The sequence below is a fragment of the Hibiscus syriacus genome, unplaced genomic scaffold, assembly GCF_006381635.1.
Source record: "Hibiscus syriacus cultivar Baekdansim isolate YM2019G1 unplaced genomic scaffold, ASM638163v2 tig00111313_pilon, whole genome shotgun sequence".
Lineage (NCBI taxonomy): Eukaryota > Viridiplantae > Streptophyta > Magnoliopsida > Malvales > Malvaceae > Hibiscus > Hibiscus syriacus.
This window is the reverse complement of record NW_024063055.1, coordinates 92,056-113,490: the sequence shown is the minus strand read 5'-3', so window position 1 is coordinate 113,490 and position 21,435 is coordinate 92,056. Positions and strand designations below refer to the sequence as shown.

At 35.5% G+C, this 21,435-nt stretch overlaps 1 protein-coding gene across 2 annotated transcripts; it reads left to right on the top strand.

The window, feature by feature from the left end:
- Positions 1 to 744: 744 nt before the first annotated feature.
- On the top strand, positions 745 to 15,653 carry LOC120158467 (CBL-interacting serine/threonine-protein kinase 9-like). Of its 2 annotated transcripts, none has more exons than XM_039169292.1 (17): positions 745 to 753; positions 9,604 to 9,611; positions 11,684 to 11,909; positions 12,065 to 12,127; positions 12,229 to 12,300; positions 12,449 to 12,556; positions 12,705 to 12,785; positions 13,321 to 13,374; positions 13,471 to 13,596; positions 13,681 to 13,770; positions 13,888 to 14,010; positions 14,250 to 14,357; positions 14,532 to 14,648; positions 14,761 to 14,817; positions 15,026 to 15,100; positions 15,245 to 15,315; positions 15,408 to 15,653. In XM_039169292.1, the coding sequence occupies exons 3-16, from the start codon at positions 11,718 to 11,720 to the stop codon at positions 15,311 to 15,313; spliced, it is 1,335 nt and encodes a 444-aa protein (XP_039025223.1). In that variant the 5' UTR covers positions 745 to 753; positions 9,604 to 9,611; positions 11,684 to 11,717; the 3' UTR covers positions 15,314 to 15,315; positions 15,408 to 15,653. The 2 variants fall into 2 exon arrangements, with proteins under 2 accessions (XP_039025223.1, XP_039025224.1); XM_039169293.1 differs by having other exon boundaries at positions 15,245 to 15,330.
- Positions 15,654 to 21,435: the final 5,782 nt, after the last annotated feature.

The window sequence follows — 21,435 nt, the reverse complement described above, 5'->3', positions numbered from 1 at the left end:
TTCATCACTCGATTTTTTACTCACGTTTATTTTGATTATTAAGTTTAAAAAAATAATTACTCAATAAAGTTTAAACTTGCTCCTATTTCATCTACTCAAATGTTAAATCATAAATAGAAGGGTGACATAATAACTATATGTGTTGATGTGGATTATTTTTTATTAGCATAAAATCCATGTGTCCTTCAAAAATGAATGTTTTACTGTTTCATCCATATGTCACGTTGATGATGCGATTACCATTCTCTATTGTCTTCTCTAACCACTCAAAATATCAACGAACTCGAGTGATTGTTTCCTACCACTCTGTCAGTTTAGATTTGACCTAAAATCACTTTAAATTTATAAAACTCAACCCTAAATCCAAAAATCCTAAAACTATAAACCACTATGATATATGATATTCATCATTCTATCGAAGTGGAATAACTCCACCTCCACACCTTTGAAATTTGGAAGAAGATGCTTCATGATCAAAAAAATAAAAAAGAATTCCAAACTATGAGTTTTTTAACAAAAAACGTTTTGATATCATTTAATAATTTTTAAAAGAAAAATGTTTGGATATAACGTCGTTAAGTATTTAAGGATGGAGTGATCAAACTAAAAGTTTAACGAATAAATTGAAAAATATAAACTTTGGTGACTAAAATACAAGTGAAACAAAAGATGGTGATGAAGTTTGTAATTTACTCATATTGTAAAGTTTATGTAAAGGTAAAACATCATAGAAACAATCGTCAGGAATTTGAAGTAACTAGCTTGATCACCTTGTCCAGTTCATGATTCGAGCCATGATCAGTTGGTGATCGGGTTACATCCTCTGTACGGCTGCAGATATCAGAAACGAAAATGGCGAACCAAATGATGAGTGGAGTTGTAAACAGAATAGACCAAAGGGCACCATCCAAAGCTGTCTATTTTCTGGATGATATTCATATTCCCACCATACCAACAACAATCCTCTGGCCAAACTCAGCAGAAACGACCATAAGCAAACCGTGTATATCTCCGATATTTTCCTCGATTCCATCGTCTTGCTCTCGAATATCTTTTCTTTATCAGAACCCATCAACGAACCCTGAATAATTCCCTTCAAAACAAAGAATCACCCTCTTACATATACATAGGTTATATCGATGAACGAAGAAGTAAACAGTGATTGAAGCACAAATCAATCCAGCGGTGTGCCTTTGTTCTTTAATTTGTAACCGATAAATTGGGTTTCAGGTTTTAAACAAGATTCAACTGGTGCGTGAATGTAGAGGTGGCAAATTAGTCACTCGGATCGAGTTTGTATCGGGTCATTTCGGGTTGGGTAATTTGGGTCTAGATTAAATTCGGCTTAATTTTGTTAGGATTTGGTTCGGATCTAGTTCGGGTGTACGGTGAATCGTATAGGGTCGGGTCAATTTTCGGGTTAGGTAATTATTGTATTGGTTGTTTTTCGGTTCGGATCAATATCAGATCTATTGATTTTTCGATCATGTCAATATCAGCTCAGGTCAATACCTGATCGGTTGATTTTTGGGTCGGGTTAATACCAGATCGGTTAAATTTCGGATCGGATCAATATCAAATCGGTTGATTTTCGATTTAGGTCAACCTTTAGATCATGTCAATTCGGGTTGAATTGGTTACGAGTTTAATCAAAATCAAGGATACATAGAATAATTGATAAATATTATGTCTTCTTATTTGTTAATTTTATCATTTAGGTTTAATTTCAATTCTCAATCGTTAATTAAACCATCATTTAGAGATGATAAATCGATAATTTGGCACAAATATGATCCTATAATATGTGTTAGAATTTGTTATCAAAATTTTTTATTGATATCGTATGAAAAGTTTATAATAACTATTTGATAAAAAAATTATTAATTTTTTTTATTTCTAATTATAAATTTAATTTTTTATTAATTTTTTTAAAAAAATATATAACTTTATTTGTTAAGTTTTAGTCGTAACATAACTAAATTTTATATTATTTTTATTATAAACATAATATTATTTTCTTTCTTTTAGTTATTTTATATTATTTTTACTATAAATATAATATTTTTATAATAAGTAAGATAAGTAAACTTTATTTATTATTGTTTCAATCTTACAATTAGATATTACTTTTATATTTCTCTTAAACTTTATATTATTTTATTATAAATCTAATATTTTTAATAAATTATCAATTTTATTTAAATTAATTTATTATTAAAAATGATTTTTATCGTTTAATAACTTTTACCAATTTAAATATGTTCGGGTTGCTTTCGGGTCGGTTAAATTTGGTTCAGGTTTCTTTCGGATCGGATTAAAATTCAGTTCGAGTTGTTTTCAGTTCGAGTTAATTTAAGTTTCGCTAAATTTTGGATCGGGTATGGTTCGACTCGGGCATGGGTCAGGTATCGAATCAAATTTGATTATCATATTCAGGTTAATATTAGTTCAAGTAATAAGTTCGGGTGAAGTTTGTCAGGTATACACGTATGTTTCTAGGGTAGATATTTTGTATTTTTTAAATGAGTTCCTTGTTTATTTGACAAGTGGGTTGTTTGCTTGCAGCTGCACATACTAGCACAAAATGGGCTTTAATTCACTATGTGATGGATGCTAAGGTTGTAATTTAGCGGGGACATGAAGATTCTTTGGGTGGCTTTGGCTCTTCCCAGGCAACTGTCTAATATAGTTTCTACAACTGAAAGTGGAAGGTACTACTGTGTTGTGATGGAGAAGCAAACCAGTAATTTTTTCTTTTTAAAAGCTATATATAATCCATTTAATTAAAATATTATTATAAATATCATTTTATCATTAATTATTAGATAGGATATTGATACGACTATTACAATAATAAAATTAATCATAATTTTAATTTAAAACAATTCAATAAAGAAATTGTTTAAAATTTTCGATAATTGAAAAAGTAATTATTATTCCTAAAAATTCTGAATTTGAACATATCATCTCATTTGAATCCAAAACAATAGACAACCCAAGAGCTACAATAAGCCCAACACCATACAGTCCAACTAAAATGCCCCGAGGGAAGATAATGAATATATTTAAGAGGTTGTAGGTGCTGCAGAGAGGAACAGTGACAAAGATGGACAAGGAATCGAGTGATTCTGCATAGTTCCTTACCTGGCGATGATTTATGGAAATATAAAATCAATTTCTCTTCTATTCCGCCTTGTCTTCCCCAACTTTCTGTCCTCTCTCATTTTTTATATGTAATAGAATGTCACGTGGAAAACCCAGAACATTAAAGAAAGAAAGCAATTTGACCCACGACGAAGTACGGAGGGTAGACCAAATATGTGTGCAGAAGCTAGCAGGTTGTCACGGACTTAATCGCTCAATAAGCCTCCTTAGCTCCTTTTCGTCCCTCGCGATAGCTAAGTCAGCCTCACTCGAATTCGTGCTAGTGAAAGGATTGGAAAGGAAGCAAAGAAGCAAGGAAAGAACTTAGAGAGAAAGCTTGTTGAATGCTTGAATGCTTACAACTCTTGGATGATTTACAAATGAGGATTCTACACCTATTTATAGCATCCCACCTCCTCAATGGACGGTGGAGATTGATTTGATCCTACGGTAGGGAGAGATTCTCTAGAATTCTCCATTATTTCCTACCTAACATGGAAGACTCTAGAATGCTTCTAGAATACTCTACATTTGTACAAGTCTTGAGTATTTCTAGAAGAATCTACATTATTCTATCAACCTCCAAGACCAAATGTGGCCCATCATAACCCAAAGTGTGAGAAAAAGCCCAAGTTCGTGACAAGGTGTTGACCAAAATCTCTCCCACCAGATTCTTTTGTGGACACAGTTCCATTGCCTTTGTCCCACATGGATAGAAACTTGTAAACATATCCACTCCGCTCATTTCATTTATGTCCACCTACAACCTCTCGGAAGCTACGTCGAAAGTAGCAAGCTTCATTCTAAGATTTTCATAGTTCTATAAAGGAATTATACTTTATGATTATAATATAATATCTTTAACATAAGACGATAAATGATTAATTTTATTTAACGGAACATATTTGAAATTCATATTATATTTAAATATAAAATTCTATTTTATTATCTATATTTATATATAATCATTAAAGAGCAAAAATGGAAGACGAAATTTTCTCAATTATTGATAGTCGTCGCCCAATCCTTATGCATTGTTCAGTTATTTCTTTATCCTCTATCTTAAGGTGTTTTTTCCTGAAAAATCACCGGTGACCAGTATATTTACCGATCTAACACCGGTTAGATTATATTTCCCGATCTAACACACTTAGCAGTAAAGCGCGCCCCCTTAACCGCGCTATATGTTGCTTTGGCGTCACGTGGGGTAAGGCGCGCCCCCTGCACCGCGCTATATGCTGACATGGGATACACGTGAGTATAGCACGGATCAGGGGCCACGCCTTACCTGTGTATCTGTCACGCGTCAGAAAGTCGCGCCCCCTGCCCTGTGCTATATATTTAATTACCCCCATATCCCGACGCTTGACACCCCAATCCTCCATATAAATACCCCCATCCTCAATTACTTTCATCACGCCAAATTCTCTCAAATTCTATCAACTTCTCTCAAATATTTTTATATTCTCTGTTTAAGGTATATTTTATTATATTTTTAATATTTTGTATTTAATTTATTTAAGCATTTTAATTTATTTAATATTTTACTTATATAATTTTTTTGCAGATATATAATAGAAGGCGATCTACTTCGCTTGGATGGAAATCATATATCTCGACACTTTGATAATACGGTAACATTTTAACGTTTTAATTTAATTTAAATTATTAGTAATAATTTGTTGATTTATTTAATGCATGATTATTAGATTAAGAATTAATTTTTGTAATTATTTATTTTTAGGAAAATGACCATGTATTAGATCCTTTTATTAGGAACCTTAAGTTAGTGATACCTAGCTGTGTCTTGCCGTATTTAGTAGAGGCTGGATTTGGTTACATAGGTAGATATCAGAGTCACTGTAATATAGAACCAGACCTTATCTCTCCCTTAGTAGAGCGGTGGAGGCCGGAGACCCACACATTCCATCTTCTGTGCGGAGAGTGCACGATTACACTTGAGGATGTTGCTATGCACTTGGGGCTTCCGGTGGATGGGGATGTTATATCAGGGATCACGCAGGGTTCCTGTACTACTTCGTGTAGGGAAAATCTAGGACATGTCCTGGAAAGTTTTAACGGTGGTCAGATACCGTTAAATTAGTTATATGCCAATTTTCGGGAGTTAAGCGAGGACGCGTCTGAGGATGAAGTTAAAATGTATGCACGGGCATGCATACTGCAGCTGATAGGAGGGTTGTTGATGCTGGACAAATCGCGCAACCAAGTTCACTGCATGTGGTTGCGACATCTGAGCGACTTTCATCTGGCCGGATCATTCAATTGGGGCTCGACAGTTTTGGCTTTGTTGTACATGGAGATGTGTCGAGCCATTACTACAGGCTTAATGCTATCGGCAGATATCTCCTGCTGCTGCAGTATTGAGCATGGTATCGATTGCCCTTTTTATGTCCCGTTGTGAAGAACCCATTCGTATGTCCACTACTCCTAAGGTAATTATAAAACTAATTTCGTATATTAATAATTTTATAAAGCGTATAATAATTTTTTTTTGAATAGGTGGTCTACTGATAGGAAAAATCATCAAGAGCTACCTGATGATTTAGAAAAAAATTAGGGTGCTAATCGATCAGAAGACTGGTACATAGGTATGAATTTTAATGTTTAAAAATCGATTTTAGATTATAATTATATAATTAGATTATTCTTTTGATAAAAAATATATATATTTGTTTTAGTTTGAATGGGTGACATATTCTACTGATGATGTGAGGGCGGCGATCCCACCTGAGTTGAGAGGTCCATCAGATGTTTGGATGGCGATGATCCCCTTGATCTGTTATGCGACCGTCGAGTGACACTCCATTGATCGCGTGCTCCGGCAATTTGGTTGTTTTCAACCAATTTCGGAAGCACCTCGTAATATGGACGAGTTATATAGCACAGATAGACGCGACAAGACAAATACAGATTGGCTGGTGAGGTATCATGAGTGGGTCGTGTTGTGGGATGATCGACATCAACGCCTTCCCCATAGAGAGCCCATTTTTGATGACCTCTTGATGGTTGTTGACGGTTATTATGAGTGGTTCAACAGCAACGAGAAACTGTTTCTTCTTCTCGAGAATTCACGAGGGCAGACCTTTTCGCGACGTCGACAGAGACGTTCACCGACATAACACCATCATCCCCTGACTCGTGGACGAAGAGCAGGTGCTTCTGGTTAATCCTCAGCTTTACCAGCAGGACCTTCACAACATCCACTGATCCAACGACTTACATACTGCATCCATATATGATGTTGCCACCGCCGTCTTCACCTGGTTTTATGACTCCGTCGTCGCCACCGTCACAGATGACCCCTTCTGGAGGCTATTATGGGTCTATGTTTGTAGATCCGACTTGGGGTTCATATGCTGGATATTTGGCAGGTTTAGCCTCATCACCCATGGCCGCAACACAGATACCTCTTGTACAGTTTTCACACTTAGCGATGTTTGAGTTTTATGAGTTTTCCCAGTTTTCGCATGCCGGTGGGATAGTCAGTCATACACCTCCAGGGTCCTTATTCTATGGAGGTGCTTCATTGTCATCAGCTCCTCATCAACCTAATGTACCTACTCAGGAGGAGGATGACGAAGACGACGACGACGATGACGATGATGATGGTGATGATGATGACAACGAGGAGTCACAACCAGTGATACGAAGAAATCCTCCTCGAGACCGACATCCACCGCCCTGCGGAACACATTTGCATCGCAGGCATCGATAGATTTTTTATTTATTATATTTGTATTTAGTTTATTGGACTTTTTAATTTTAATTTTTTATTATTTCTCATTTAATACTTACTTTATTTTGTTAATTTTGTTGGACTTTTTTTTAAATGTATTTTAGTTAATTTTGTTTATTACCATTTAATATCAGTTATTGTAATTTGGTTATCATTTACCATTTAATACTTATTGTAAGTTTGTTGTATTTAAAATTATTTTGAAATACCAAATTGTTATTAGTTTGATAAAATTTAATGATTGTGTTCGATAACTTTATTAAGTTTGTCACTTATTATCTCTTTTATTATAATCACATATAACGCAAACGTCCAATCTCGTATTATTGTATCATTTTTTTTTAATTTTCATCATCGATTATCGAATGACATTAACTTGAAGTAAATGCAAATTAAAGTAAAAGAATTATTATTTGATAAACAAATACATCATTTCCTCATCAATTGTTACTTGATGGCAACAGAAGTGGACATGTTTTTCTAGTGTGTTATGAGTTTCTACAATGCCCATATATTCTATCTTGTCTAGATCTTTCTCTAATATCCATATCGCAATGAATTCGATTGGATTTTGGACGACTACGCTTCCTCAATAAACTCGGATTTGGTACAATTGGAAGCCAATCTTGAACCTCATCAGGGTCTTTGTCATTACCTATGGGGGAAAACTTAAATTCGTATACCTTAAAAACTTCATATAGTAGGTATACGGGATCCACAAAATGGTTATAGTCTTGACGTGTATGCAAGCAAGTTGCTATCACATGAGAGCATGGATACTTTAGAGCTTGAAAAAACCCGCAGTCGCACTTTCTGTCCCTTAGATTTACTCTTAACGACACATCTTCAATCCCTTGAAGAGGTCGCAACAACTCTGTGACACGAAACATTTCATGCCTTCTAGAGAAGCTTGTTACAGACATTCCATTTGATGCATCAATTTTTTTTCTGTAGATCTGCAACTAATATAGGGTGATAGACATGACCGCCTTGCATCCAGGTTTGAGCTTGTCCCCCGAGCTTTGCAAAAAGCGCCCCCAAAAAAAATATAGTCTTTACCAAAGTCGCTACTGGTAGGTGACGTGCACACTTTAAGGTTGATTTGATTGCCTCTGCCAAGTTGGTCGTCATGTGTCCATATCGATATCCACCATCATATGCGTTCGTCCACATTTCTTTATCGATGAGGCTGATGTAATCGTATCCTTCCTCGTTCTTCACCCGCAAATCTTGAAGCATTGATTCAAACATTCGAGGAAGTAGTTCGTAACATGATCAAAAAATGTATAACTTACTAACGTGCTTTATTTGCAAAATTAAAACGATCGAAAGAAAATAAACTACATCAGTTTCACTTACCCATACGCACAATTAATTGACGCTCATCATTCTTCTTGTACCTTCCATGGTAGTTCGCAGCAATGTGTCGAAGACAATACATATGTTGGACAAAGGGTGGTTACCACATTGGACCCAAAGACTCCATTGTTGCTTTGATCCCAGCTCCGCGATCTGAAATGAAACATATGTTTTCTCTCGTAATAACATGTGCACCTAAATTTCGGAGGAAAAAAGCCCAAGAATCTATATCTTCTCATTCGACAAGAGAAAAAGCAACTGGAAGAATGTTGCGATTGTCATCTTTAACAACTGCCAATAATAAAACTTGCTTGTATTTTCCATACAAGAAAGTCCCGTCGATCTGGACCACATGCTTGCAGTATTTGACAGCATTAATGCACTGTGGGTAACTCCAAAAAACCCGGTAGAATTGGTATCGATCGTGAAGAACTCGATCATTATGGTATGCATAGGAGGTTTTGAAGTCCACAATTGTCTCAGGATTCAACGTCCGCACCAGCCTAAACCAACCTGGAAGTTCGTTGTAAGATGCATATCATTCGCCATGAAGTTTGACAATAACATTTTGTTTTGCCAACCAAGCTTTTTTATAGGAGACAGTGTACCCATACTGCGATTGTATAGCTGAAATCAACACTGCAACAGCTATATGAGAGCTTGTTTTACCATGAGCATGATGGCTTGACGTATCATTTCAGAGTCCAAGTTGGGATGATATTGGTTGACCCCTCCAGCACAACATGTGTGAGGACCGTTGTATACTGTTAATTCTCATATGTTGTTTTTCCTCTTCATTTTTGATACACTAACCATCCAATTGCATCAGTTTTCGCGTCGGGCACAGTAGCATACATATTTTTTTGTCGTGGATCGGTTGACTCTGGACTGAACAAAATTACAGATATTGTAATTTTTTATAGCCATCACCGCTTCTTCTTTGCTTGAAAACTCCATGCCTAAAGATAACTCACCATTATTTATTGATGAGTAATATCCATAGTCACCGAGATGAGGCATATCTGCAAATTCTGGCCCGTACATTGCACCATAATCACCTTTATACATGTGTGCAGGAGGGTCAGTTTGTGCCACATTTCCTGGAACTTCATCACCATCGGAGTTGAATTGTTGTGATTCTGGGTGAATGAATAGTCCAGTCTCAGCATCATCCGCACCAGGCTCACGAATCGGTTCTTCTGGTGGAGATGATGGTTCCTCCATAAGCTTCACATTTAGGTCGAAGAACCTACTACTTGCACGCCTTCCCCTTGAACTAGAAGGCATATCGACATTGAGATCGAAAAAGCTCGCAGTCGAATGCCTCCCCTTGGAGCTTGAAGTCATTGTGTCAAATGGAAACTGCACAGATGGTTGCGTCGATGTCATCTCCATATTAAGGTCAAACGAATTTGCAGATGAATGCATTCCCCTTTAACTAGACGCGATGTTGCCATACGGATTGTTCGTCAACCCACCTCGATACATATCGTAAGGAGTTGCGGATAAATGTCTCCCCATTATGGCATTAAAATCATTACACATTACTATCATCGGGATGTCAACTTGATCAACCAGCCCATAGTGGGAGCTTAATGATTAACCCCGAACGACACGCACTTGAATAAAATTTGCATACATCTCAATATCGGCGTCTGAATAATTACTTTGAGCTTCAACCATCATTTCAGCATCATCATTGTTCAAAAGTTCGAACGCTGTATAAGTTAATGACAACAATGATGTTGGAAATCTGTACTGCAACGACGACATTCTTCTACTACTTCCAACATGAATCTTCCTCGAAATCTTCGTTATCAGCTCCTCAAGAGTTATGTTTCTCTTCAATGATATTTTAACACGCTCATTTGATATGAAAATAACGCCGGTTTCAACTTCTCGAATTTCACCACCATAATAAACAATAGCTGAAAGTCGCGCCATTCTTTGAGTTTAAAAGTGTGGCAATATTATATCTGCAAAAAAAAAAACAACTGAAACAATGATGATTAAATAAATAATATATGAAGGAAAATATAACATAATAATTTTTTACACATAAACATAAATAATTTAATTTTATATTATTACCTGTATCGCAAAACTATTTCGACGTATATTCTCTCTTTCTAATTTTACAAACACAAAAATTAATTGAAAACAATTAGTATAATATTTTTTCAAATAATCATAATAAACAATAAGTATAATAAAAAATTTATCACAAAATTACCTTATAACGAAAAATCGCACGAACTTCTGAATCAAATATGAGACAATTGTCAGAATTATTAACTCGTTGACGAAATTGTTGTATTAATTTATAAGTCGAGAGAAGAGATGTGAGGAACTTAACCGAGGGAGAAGGGTATTTATAGACGAGAAAAGTTGCTATAATTATACAAGGCGCGGTACCTGCACCGCGCCTTATATAATTATATCAGTTAAAGGTAAGGCGCGGCCCCTGCCCCGCGCTATATATAATTATGTCAGAGAATTAAAGGTAATGCGCGACCCTGACCCGCGCTATACCTTACGTGGCGTAAGGCGCGCTCCAGGGGCCGCGCTATACCCACGTGTATTCCATGTCATCATATAACGCGGTTCAGGGGGCGCGCCTTACCCCACGTGGTGCCAAATTAGCATATAGCGCGGTGCAGGGGCGCACTTTACTGCAAAGGGTGTTAGATCGGGAAATATAGTCTGGCCGATGTTAGATCGATAAATATACCGGTCACCGGTGATTTTTTTGGAAAAATGCCCTATCTTGAACTTTTTATTCACTATTTTCATCCATTTATTATTAGTAAACTTGTGATTTTACAACTCCTGTCTTAATCCCCGTCCCATCCGAGGTTAAATTTAAAATAGCTATAATAAATAAATTTTCTGCATAAATTTTATTATTTTTCATATTTTTTTAAATTTAATATTTTTATTAAAACTTTATCCTATTTATTTTTAAAAAAAAATTAATTTAGCATCATTTAAACATTTATTTTTATTAAATTAAAATATAATTAATATCAATGTTAAGTTTAAATCCAAATTTGAATAACTTAGACCTTAGTTTAATGGATTAACGATATTAATAGTTAAATTTAAATTAAAAAATAAAGGAATAAAATTAATGAAAAAGTAATTTTTTAAGGAAGTTAAAAAATACATTAAATTTTAACCTAATATACTTTGATTATAATTTGTTATGACAAAATAGATAAGATATTAGGGAGAGAGAAGGAAAATAGAAGGAAAGTCACGGAAGAAACGCGGGATAATTGAACAGAAGATGATGAGTCCAGGTCATCATATTGTGGACCCCATAATCAATAATTATGAAATATAAATAACCATATCGCATTCCGTCCCCCCCGCTACTTCGTCCCTTGCACGCGCTATTTGTCCAACTTTTCCCTCCCATCTCTCTCGATCAGAAATTAGGTTCGAAGACGAGAGAATGAGCACGAAGAAGAAGACGATGCGTGCTAACGCGATGAGGACGCGTGTTGGGAAGTACGAGCTCGGGAAAACCTTGGGCGAGGGCAGTTTCGCCAAGGTTAAGTTCGCTAAGAATGTTGAGACCGGCGAGTGTGTCGCCATTAAAATCCTCAACCGTGACCAAGTTCTCCGCCACAGGATGGTGGAACAGGTCAATACTCCCCCCTTCCTCAATCTCCTCCGTGCGCACAAAGCATTTCTAAATTAAAAAAAATGAAATTCGATGAATCGAATCTGGATTTGTGATAAAATTCCTCGTGTTATAATTTTGAAAAGCCTTAAGAAATTTGGTTTTGTATGGAGCAGATAAAAAGAGAGATATCAACAATGAAGCTTATCAAGCATCCCAATGTCATTAAAATATTTGAGGTAAAATAACTAATCCCTGCCGTATCAGGTTCATTCAGTTTAGCATTGCGGATATCATTATTTTGTCCAAACTTTTTTTTCTTATAAATTCTAATGCATAGGTTATGGCAAGCAAGTCGAGGATCTATATCGTGATCGAATTTGTTGATGGAGGCGAGCTTTTCGACAGAATTGTAAGAAATTGCCGTTACTTAACATACGGATATCTATAGTGGAATGAATTAAATTGTGACCCTGAAGGAACCTTTTTCGATCTACATGAATGCATGTGTTAGGTCGTCGTTTATTGTTCATGGTAGTGAAAATCTTGGATATTTGTAGGCCAAAACCGGGAGACTAAAAGAGGATGAAGCTAGAAGCTATTTCCATCAGCTTATAAATGCTGTTGATTACTGCCACAGTAGAGGCGTTTACCATAGAGATTTGAAGGTCTGAACTTTTCTGTTTAATTCACCGATCAATGAGTACTGCTTTTCAATTTTTTTTTTTGAATTAATTTGGAGAAGTTTATTCAATGTGAGGCGGGTTGTTATTCTAATTCATATGTATTTATCCATTATTTTTCTACTTTTTACAGCCTGAAAATCTTCTTCTCGACTCGCAAGGTGTTCTTAAAATTTCAGATTTTGGATTGAGTGCATTCTCGCAGCAAGTTCGGGTAAGCACGTATTGTTCAGTTATTGACTACGATGAATACATATTCTTATGCCTATTGACGCTTGTAATCATATAAGCAGAAACTTATCTATTTTAAATCTATTCACCGAACTTTTGGATCAGATATGTATTTTTTGTTGATAAAATATTAAGTTTTATGATAAGGGATCAAATTTTTTGCGTTATGATTTTTTGGGTTAATCTTTTTGCTAATGATTAACAATTATTTAATTTTGAGTATTAGTTTTTACTTTAATAAAAAAAATACTTATTAAAAATAGTTTATTACTTATTTTTTTATATCAGTTTAAGCGTTGTTACTCGCTAATTATCCTTTCCTATTAAATAATTCATCTGGTCTTTAATCAGACAAAGTTATAGGGAAAGCCCCCAGTAATTTCCAAGAAAAATAATGTCCAAATGGCTAAAGAAGGCCAGCCACCAATCATACATGTTAAATTTCAATAATTGTGGAAAAGAAGGAAAACTTCATGTCTGGTAGTGTCATCTTTTTCTTTGACACGTTTCTAATATAGGAGGATGGATTGCTTCACACTGCTTGTGGGACTCCAAATTATGTTGCTCCAGAGGTATTCACTCAGGGATTTATAGAAAATAATTTAGCTCTGATGCTGCAACCTTTTCCCTTTTTCTTTAATCGTGGCATCTGATATTTTTCTTATCAGGTGCTCAAAGATAAAGGTTATGATGGTACTTCAGCAGATATTTGGTCTTGTGGAGTTATTCTCTTTGTTCTTATGGCTGGTTATTTGCCGTTTGATGAACCAAGCCTTGTAGCCTTGTATAAGAAAGTAAGTACCTAACCTCCCAGATTTGGCTTCTCTTTTTCAACTAGAACTTCATTAAAGTTGTTGATACATCGTGATAAATTTCAGATATGTACGGCTGATTTCAGTTGTCCTTCATGGTTTTCATCTGGTGCAAGGAAATTGATTAAACGTATTCTTGATCCAAACCCTCTTACAGTAAGTTCCAAATCATTTCGTCCTACGAAACTTTATGATTGCTTGCAATCTTTGTTCTCGGCATAGGCTGATAAACACATACATTTCTATTGAAGTTCTGCATGTTCTTCTTGGCAGCGTATAACTGTTCCTGAAATTCTACAAGATGAATGGTTCAAGAAAGGGTACAAGCCAGCCCAATTTGAGCAGGAAGAGGACGTAAATCTTGATGATGTAGATGCTGTTTTTAATGACTCAACGGTAAGACATTTTAGATTCTGTTTGTTTTCCTGCTCTGAGAAGAGATTTATTGTAAGCAGAATTCTTTACAAGCACTTTAGTTTTAGAATGTGGGTGGATGGAATTCTTTTCCCCAGACCTCTGAACATTGACCCTCTAAACTAGTTCTTTTTCATCTGTGTCCATTGCTTTGGAACCAAGTTAGCCTATATGAAAGAATAAATTGCATTTCATGCTACTTATGGTTTGTTTATTTGCAGGAACACCTTGTAACAGAAAGGAAAGAGAAACCTGTGTCCATGAATGCTTTTGAGCTTATATCTAGGTCGCAGAGCTTTAGTCTTGACAAATTGTTTGAGAAGCAGAGTGTATTTATCTAAGATCCCTTTATCTTTCCATGTGTTATATTGTGTTAATAATAGAATTTGAATAATTATCTGTGTCAAGTGCTTCTAGACAGGATTTCACCTTCCATCTTATAATTATTAGAAAATTTTTCTTAGCTAAGCACTCTTTTGCATCTGGTTTGAATTAAACTACAGGGTTCTGTGAAGCGAGAAACCAGTTTTGCTTCTCAATGCCCTCCTAATGAAATTCTCTCGAAAATTGAGGAAGCTGCAAAGCCTATGGGCTTTAATGTTCACAAGAAAAACTACAAGGTTTGATTTATCTGAACCTATGATGGGCAAAATCCTCTTGCTTATTCAAAACATCTAGTTCATATGGTTGCAAATTCTGTTTCATCTCTCATGTATATTCACTTTTTCTCAGATGAAGTTGAAAGGCGACAAAACTGGGAGAAAGGGCCAGCTTTCCGTTGCTACCGAGGTACTGCATTGTTTGTAGCCAGTCAACCACCCTATTCAATTCTTTTGAAAACAATGAAAATTTTACCGTTGGTTGAAATGGAAGCATACATCATTTGGATAATTGTTTAGCTTATGTAGCAATTTCTAACTGCCCTTTAAAGGATTTAAGACCGTTAGATTCTTCCATATCAAAGAAGCATGTGAACCTAATTGCTCTTAGATCTCAGGTTTTTGAGGTGGCTCCCTGCTTACATATGGTGGAGCTTCGTAAAACCGGTGGCGACACATTGGAGTTTCACAAGGTATACCTGCTTACAAATTGCTTATAACTTTACCTTCGTCGATGAGAAAATGTTTAGCTTCCCTGCATTTTCAGTAACCCACTTTAACAGGGATCTTTCTTCTCTGCCCCGAGTTTCACATATAAATTCTTCTTTTAATAACAGTTCTATAAAAGCTTTTCGAGCGAACTGAAAGACATAGTCTGGACAACGGGAGAAAGTACCGAAGCATGAAGATGATCTGCATGAAGGTGATCTCTCTTGCTCCCCACTTCATATTACTGACATAATGAACCAAGTTTATTGACTTTGTGTTTTGTTTCTGCAGGCCACAACAAAAAGCGTCTTGTACTGGTTCATTATTAGCTTGGCCTCGTGTATATACTGTTTGCTTGCGCGAACTACATTGCTTCAAAACGTGAGGCACTTGGTTCGTTGACCTCTTTTATCCCCTTTAATTTTCTTAGGGATCAAATGTTGGAATTTTGCAAACAGGTAGCCTAGCTATGTTATTGTTCATCAGATGGTGTATTTTGAGGAGATCAATAAAACCAGAAAATGTTTGAAACTAACATATTTGTTGCCATTTATTTTTAAGCAAATCCAGAGTTATTTCATTTTCTTCTCCAAATTCCTTCATCGTTGTTGAAGTTTGAAAGAGGAATTTCAAAATGTTATATTTGTGATTATTTTGTTTATATAAATGTTTTTTAAAAAATATTAGGCTATTGGAATTTATGGGTTAAAAGAATTATAATAGAAAAAGAATAATGTTACTAAAATTAAAATATATAAAACTATGTAATATGGATATATAATATTTGTAAAAATATAAAAACAATAATAATAGATATATATATATATATATATATATATTAGAACTAAATAAAAAATAAAAAATAAATGTAAAAAAAACACTTTTTTAAAAAAAAAAATTGGATTTTTCATTCATATGTCAATGACATCAAGTAATGCATCATACTTAATATATTTCGGTTCATCAAACAAAAAACAAAGACGATTAATCCATGACTAGGGATGGCAAACGGGTACAATTTCGTGGATTCCGTAATGTACCCGCCCCAATTGGGGCGGGGATGGGTATAACTTTAGTAGGTAGTGGGCGGGCGGGGATTTAGAAAGTGGTACCCGTCGCGGGTAGTGGGCGGGTGATGGGTTTGAGACCTTACCCGCTCCGTATCCGCCCGCCCCACATCCGCCCGCCCACTAAATACCCATTAAATTTTGGATCATTACAAATTTAGGTATAATTTTAGGGTTTGTCATTTATGTGTGCCAAATAACAAAAAAAATTATGTGTTTGTCATTTATGCTTCTAGGTTTTAATTATATATTTTATTATGGTGTTTTATGTACTTTAAGATATATGTTAACACTTAACTCAGATAATTCTTGGTTTATTTTATTATGTTTCTTAATGGACGTGTTTGTTTTATGTTTGTTGCTTATGTATAACTTAAGGTTGCTGTCAGGCGGGATAACCGGATACGTCTCTAGTTGGTAGTGGGTGTGGGGATGGATTTGAGAATGTATCCGTGTGGGCGAGTGTAGATTTGAAAAATTTTACCCATCATGGATGGTGGGTGGGTGGTAAATTTGAAAATATTAGGTGTGTATGAGGATGAGACAGGAGATATTTGCACCCGACCCACCCGTTTATCATCCCTATCCTCGACAAAGTCCAATGCAAAAGTGAATAAGCCACTTGATTTACGTCAAGATTGGTATAATGAACTTTAATAGTTGGAAACCCTTCCATAAGAACGTGCGCCTCTTTGAGCAATAATCCCAACACCAAAATATTTTTCTTGTGATCATTAAAGTAAGACTAAGTTTCTTTTTTTAGTATTGAAGATTCAAACATAATGAAACAACATGCTATTTTTTATAATAAATATTTGGTCAATTGATTGTTAACATTTGTTACTCCACTAATAGAAGTTGAAGTGGCATGTTTGATTAGCTTATTTGACACTATTTGATTATGTAAGATATATATTGACCGACCTTTGACTCTAATAAAAAAATCCTCTTCAAAGAGGAGCCGATCTCAAATTGTTAACCGGCTCACCATCTTGAGTCAAACGGGTTGGCAACAAACCTTTTCCTGGGATTTCTTTATTGTTTTTATCATAAATCAATCATCTTGAGTGAGGTAAAAGAAGCTTCCACTCTTCGCCGGAGAAGAAAGCTCCCTAAGGACATCACTGCCGCAAATAGCTATAGCATGTAATCAGCAAGGATAACTCTCTCAAATGTCTACAAGAAATTCAAAAGGAATGAAGTCATCGTTACTATAAAAAGCAATTGAAACAAATACAAAAAGCAAAAATAATAATAATAATAATAATAATAATAATAAATAACATTTAAACATATCAAGAAATACTTGTATGCAACCAAATGAACTCATTCCCAGGAACACTTTTATCTTTAAATTTTGAAGATAATCTAACATTTCTTAAACAAAGAACATATGCTCTTTGTTAGTGGAATGTCATGTTTGCTCAAAGTGGGGATAAAACCCCAGGGCTTGATGTATTTACTTCTCAATATTTTAAAGTAGTTTGGAGTATTGTGGGTGAGGATTTAATTCAGGTTGTGGAGTTTTTCTTTGATACTGGGCGTATGCATCCTGCTTTTAAATGTATGACGCTAGTTCTTGTTCCAAAGGTTGAGAATCTTTCTTCGATGAAAGAGTTTAGGTTTATTTCTTGTTGTACTGCGGTCAACAAGTGCATCACTAGGATTATCTCGGGCAGAATTTCTATGTTTTTGAAGGATGTGGTTTCGAGCAGTCAGAGTGCTTTTATCCAGGGGAGGAATATTATTGACAATACCCTTATAGCTCAGGAGCTGGTTAAGGGTTATGGGAGGTCTACTATTTCTCCTTGTTGTGCGTTGAAGATTGATATTCAAAAGGTGTTTGACACTGTAAGTTGGGACTTTAACCTAAAGGTGCTGAGAGCTTTGGAGGTACATCAGATTACTTGTGATTGGATCCAGAGTTGCATCACTTCTCCTAAGTTTTCAGTGGTTTTGAATGGAGGTCTGGTTGGGTACTTTGAGGGTGCGAAGGGCATTAGGCAAGGTGATCCTATTTCTCCTTATTTGTTTGTGTTAGCTATGAATGTTTTGTCTCGAATGCTGGATACTGCTGCTGTTCATGGGCTGTTTAGCTATCATCCCAAATGTCATAGGATTTGTTAATTTTTTCGAAGGTCACGTATGACTAGGTTATGGGGATTTAGTTGGTTTTGCAGCAATTTTATGAGTTTTCGGGATTACAGTTTAATGCTAGCAAGAGTGAAATGTATTCCTCAGGGGTGGCTGAGATTGAGTTAAGTATGATTGAGGGGGATTAAATCGACTAAACTCCCTGTGAGGTGGGGGGTTCCTCTGGTTACCAGGAAGCATACAGTTGCGGATTGCCGGCCTTTTTTGGCTAAGATTGAGGCTCGGTTTCAAACCTGGGTTGCTAGGCATCTCTCTTATGTTGGTCGAATTCATATAATTCGTGTTGTGATTTTCAGTATCCAAAATTTCTGGAGTCGACAGTTGGTTCTTCCTAAGGTTGTTTTATAGAGGATTAATCAAATGTGTTCTCGTTTTTCTGGAAGAATAATGATTCGGCTGTAAGGGGCAAGAGTGAGTTGGAATGTTATTTGCTATCCTAGGTCGGAGGGATGTCTTGGTCTTAAGATTTTCATGTTTCAATTTATTAAGAAATTTCTCATGGGAGACGGCTCGATTTGGGTGGCTTGGTGTCGTGAGTATGTGCTGAAGGAGGTGGAGTTTTGGTGTGCCGAGGCCAAGTCAAACAGCAGCTGGATTTGGAAGCGGTTGCTGAAGTTAAGGGCGTTGGTTTCTGCTGGTATGGTTTCGAACTTTTTGCCTGATAATGATGAGCTATGGAATGTTGTTAGAGTCCCTAAGGATAAGGTTGTTTGGCATAGATTATTGTGGCGTGCTTTTCACATCCCTAGGCACTCTTTGATCTCTTGGATGTCTGTGTTGAATCGGTTGCCCACTAGGGACAGGCTTTGTTTTATGTGGTGGGGAGTAGGAGAGTAGGGACCATATTTTCTTTGGATGTTCCTTTTCAAGGAATGTGTGGATGGGGATTTTGAGGATGTGTGATTTGCATCGTGGAATTGTGAGTTGGGATTTTGAGCTGAATTGGGCTATAAGGAGGTTGAAAGGTAAGTCCTTGCTTACGGTTGTGCTCCAGCTTGCATTGAATGCGGTGGTCTATATGGTTTGGAATGAGAGGAACCTGCGAGTTTTTCAGGGAAGGCAGTCCTCTGAGCAGGTGTTGATTAACCGTGTTAGAGAAGTGGTTCGTTGTAGGTTGCATGGGAAGTTTGTTTTTTGCATGAAAGGCAACAATGTTAATAGTAGATTGTGTTGGGCGTGGGGTTTGTTTAAGAATGAGGCCTGTATTGGCTTTGTTCCGTTGGTTGCTGTTTTTTAATGTATTGCTTATTGGCAGTTGCTGCCTTTCTAGATAAATAAAATCAGTGCATTTATCAAGTTTCAATGACACAAACCAATGAGAGTTTTGGTTGAACTCAGATTTATAAACCTATAAAATACAAAAACTAAATTCACTAAATTAATAAATAGGTGCAAATTCTAAGCGCTAAGAGTAATTTTAAATGAAAAAAATATTATATATAAATTTTGTTTGGTTTAATTATTTTAATTTAAAGTCAATTCTTACTATAAATAAATAAAATAAAGAATGAATCCTAATTCTAGTTTATTATATGACACATTAAAGAAGTTGACATTAATAGGAAGTTAGACGATGAAAGCAATATTGAACGAACAATTATTATATATATAATTTTTGTTTTATTTAATCATTCTAATTCAAAATTAATTATTGTCATAAATAAAATAAAAGAATAAAACCCAAATTCTAATTTATATATAACAAATTAAAGAAAGAGTTCGACATTTAATAGAAAGATACTTTTAGTTATGAACCGACTTGTAAAAGGAACCTATCTGCCTATAAATATGTGGTTTTCGTCTTAACGAAGACAGTAAAAGAATCTGATAAAAGACTAGAAGTTCGTAACTTGTTCTAATAATTGTTCTCATCAGATCATTCGACATGTTGACGATACAACACAAAATGTAAGTAATCAAAGCAGTCGTTCTTCTTTTCCCCTTCATCTCAGCATTCCACTGTTTTTCTTTTTCTTTAAAATATATATTAACTTCATCTGTTATATGAATTTTTATCGATCAAGTGGAACACACATTCTTCGCAACAACAATGGCAATGGAGATTTTGATGATTCCAGGATTCGATCCAAATCCATTAAGGATTACTTTGATCAACTGTCTGAAAAAAGGTTATATATACATACATATACTGCTTTTAGTTTTTATGTAAAATGTATTTGGTCTAACTCGTTTCAACACACTGCAGGCAATCAGTGAGAGAGGAAGCATTATCAAAAATCTCAAATGCTTTAGTTTGCTATACGGAGCCCGATTTTGTAGAAGAGAAGTAATATTTTACTCACAAAAGAACAAATTAATATCAAAAGTTTAAATATTAATTTTAAATGATTGACAATCTTATTTGCAGCTTCCTATCGCTGGCTTACCACTGCTTCCATTGTATTAGAAAAAGTCGTGCGGTCAAAGAGATAGAAAATGCAATCAATATTATTGGTGAGTTTAATCTTTCATGATAATGTGATTATTTGTTCGTTTAAATTTGATATTTAACTTACACGATTTTAATATATATTTTCAGGATTGATGGCAATGATTACTGAATCTGTTGATAAATCGCATGAAGCGTATGAAGATATATTATCTCTAGTTTCTCAAAGACTTCAATCTAAAGTTGATATTACAAAGGTAATTGCTGTATTATACTCACTAAGCTATCTAATTATTATTTAATTTTGTTTACATGATTATAATCCATGATTATGCTATGTGTTATGTATGGCTCATAAAAAGTCTCGTTGTGGGGTTACGAATTATGTGGGTTGGGGGTGTGGGGGCGCAGCCCCCGCGGTACGGTACAGGGTTGATTTTGTAATTATGTACCAAGGTTTTCTATTATAAATAGAGATGTAACCTAGACCTAAAATATCATTGAATAAAACTTCTAGCGCCGCCTAGGCACCGAGGACGTAAGCACATTGCCGAACCTCGTAAAATTCTCGTGTTCTTTCGTTTTTCTTTACCCGTTTTCGTCAACAATTGGTATCAGATGTCAGGAGCAAAATTCGAAGTCGCGAAATTCGATAGTCAGGGTAACTTCGGATTATGGCAAACGAGGGTGAAGGATCTATTGGCGCAGC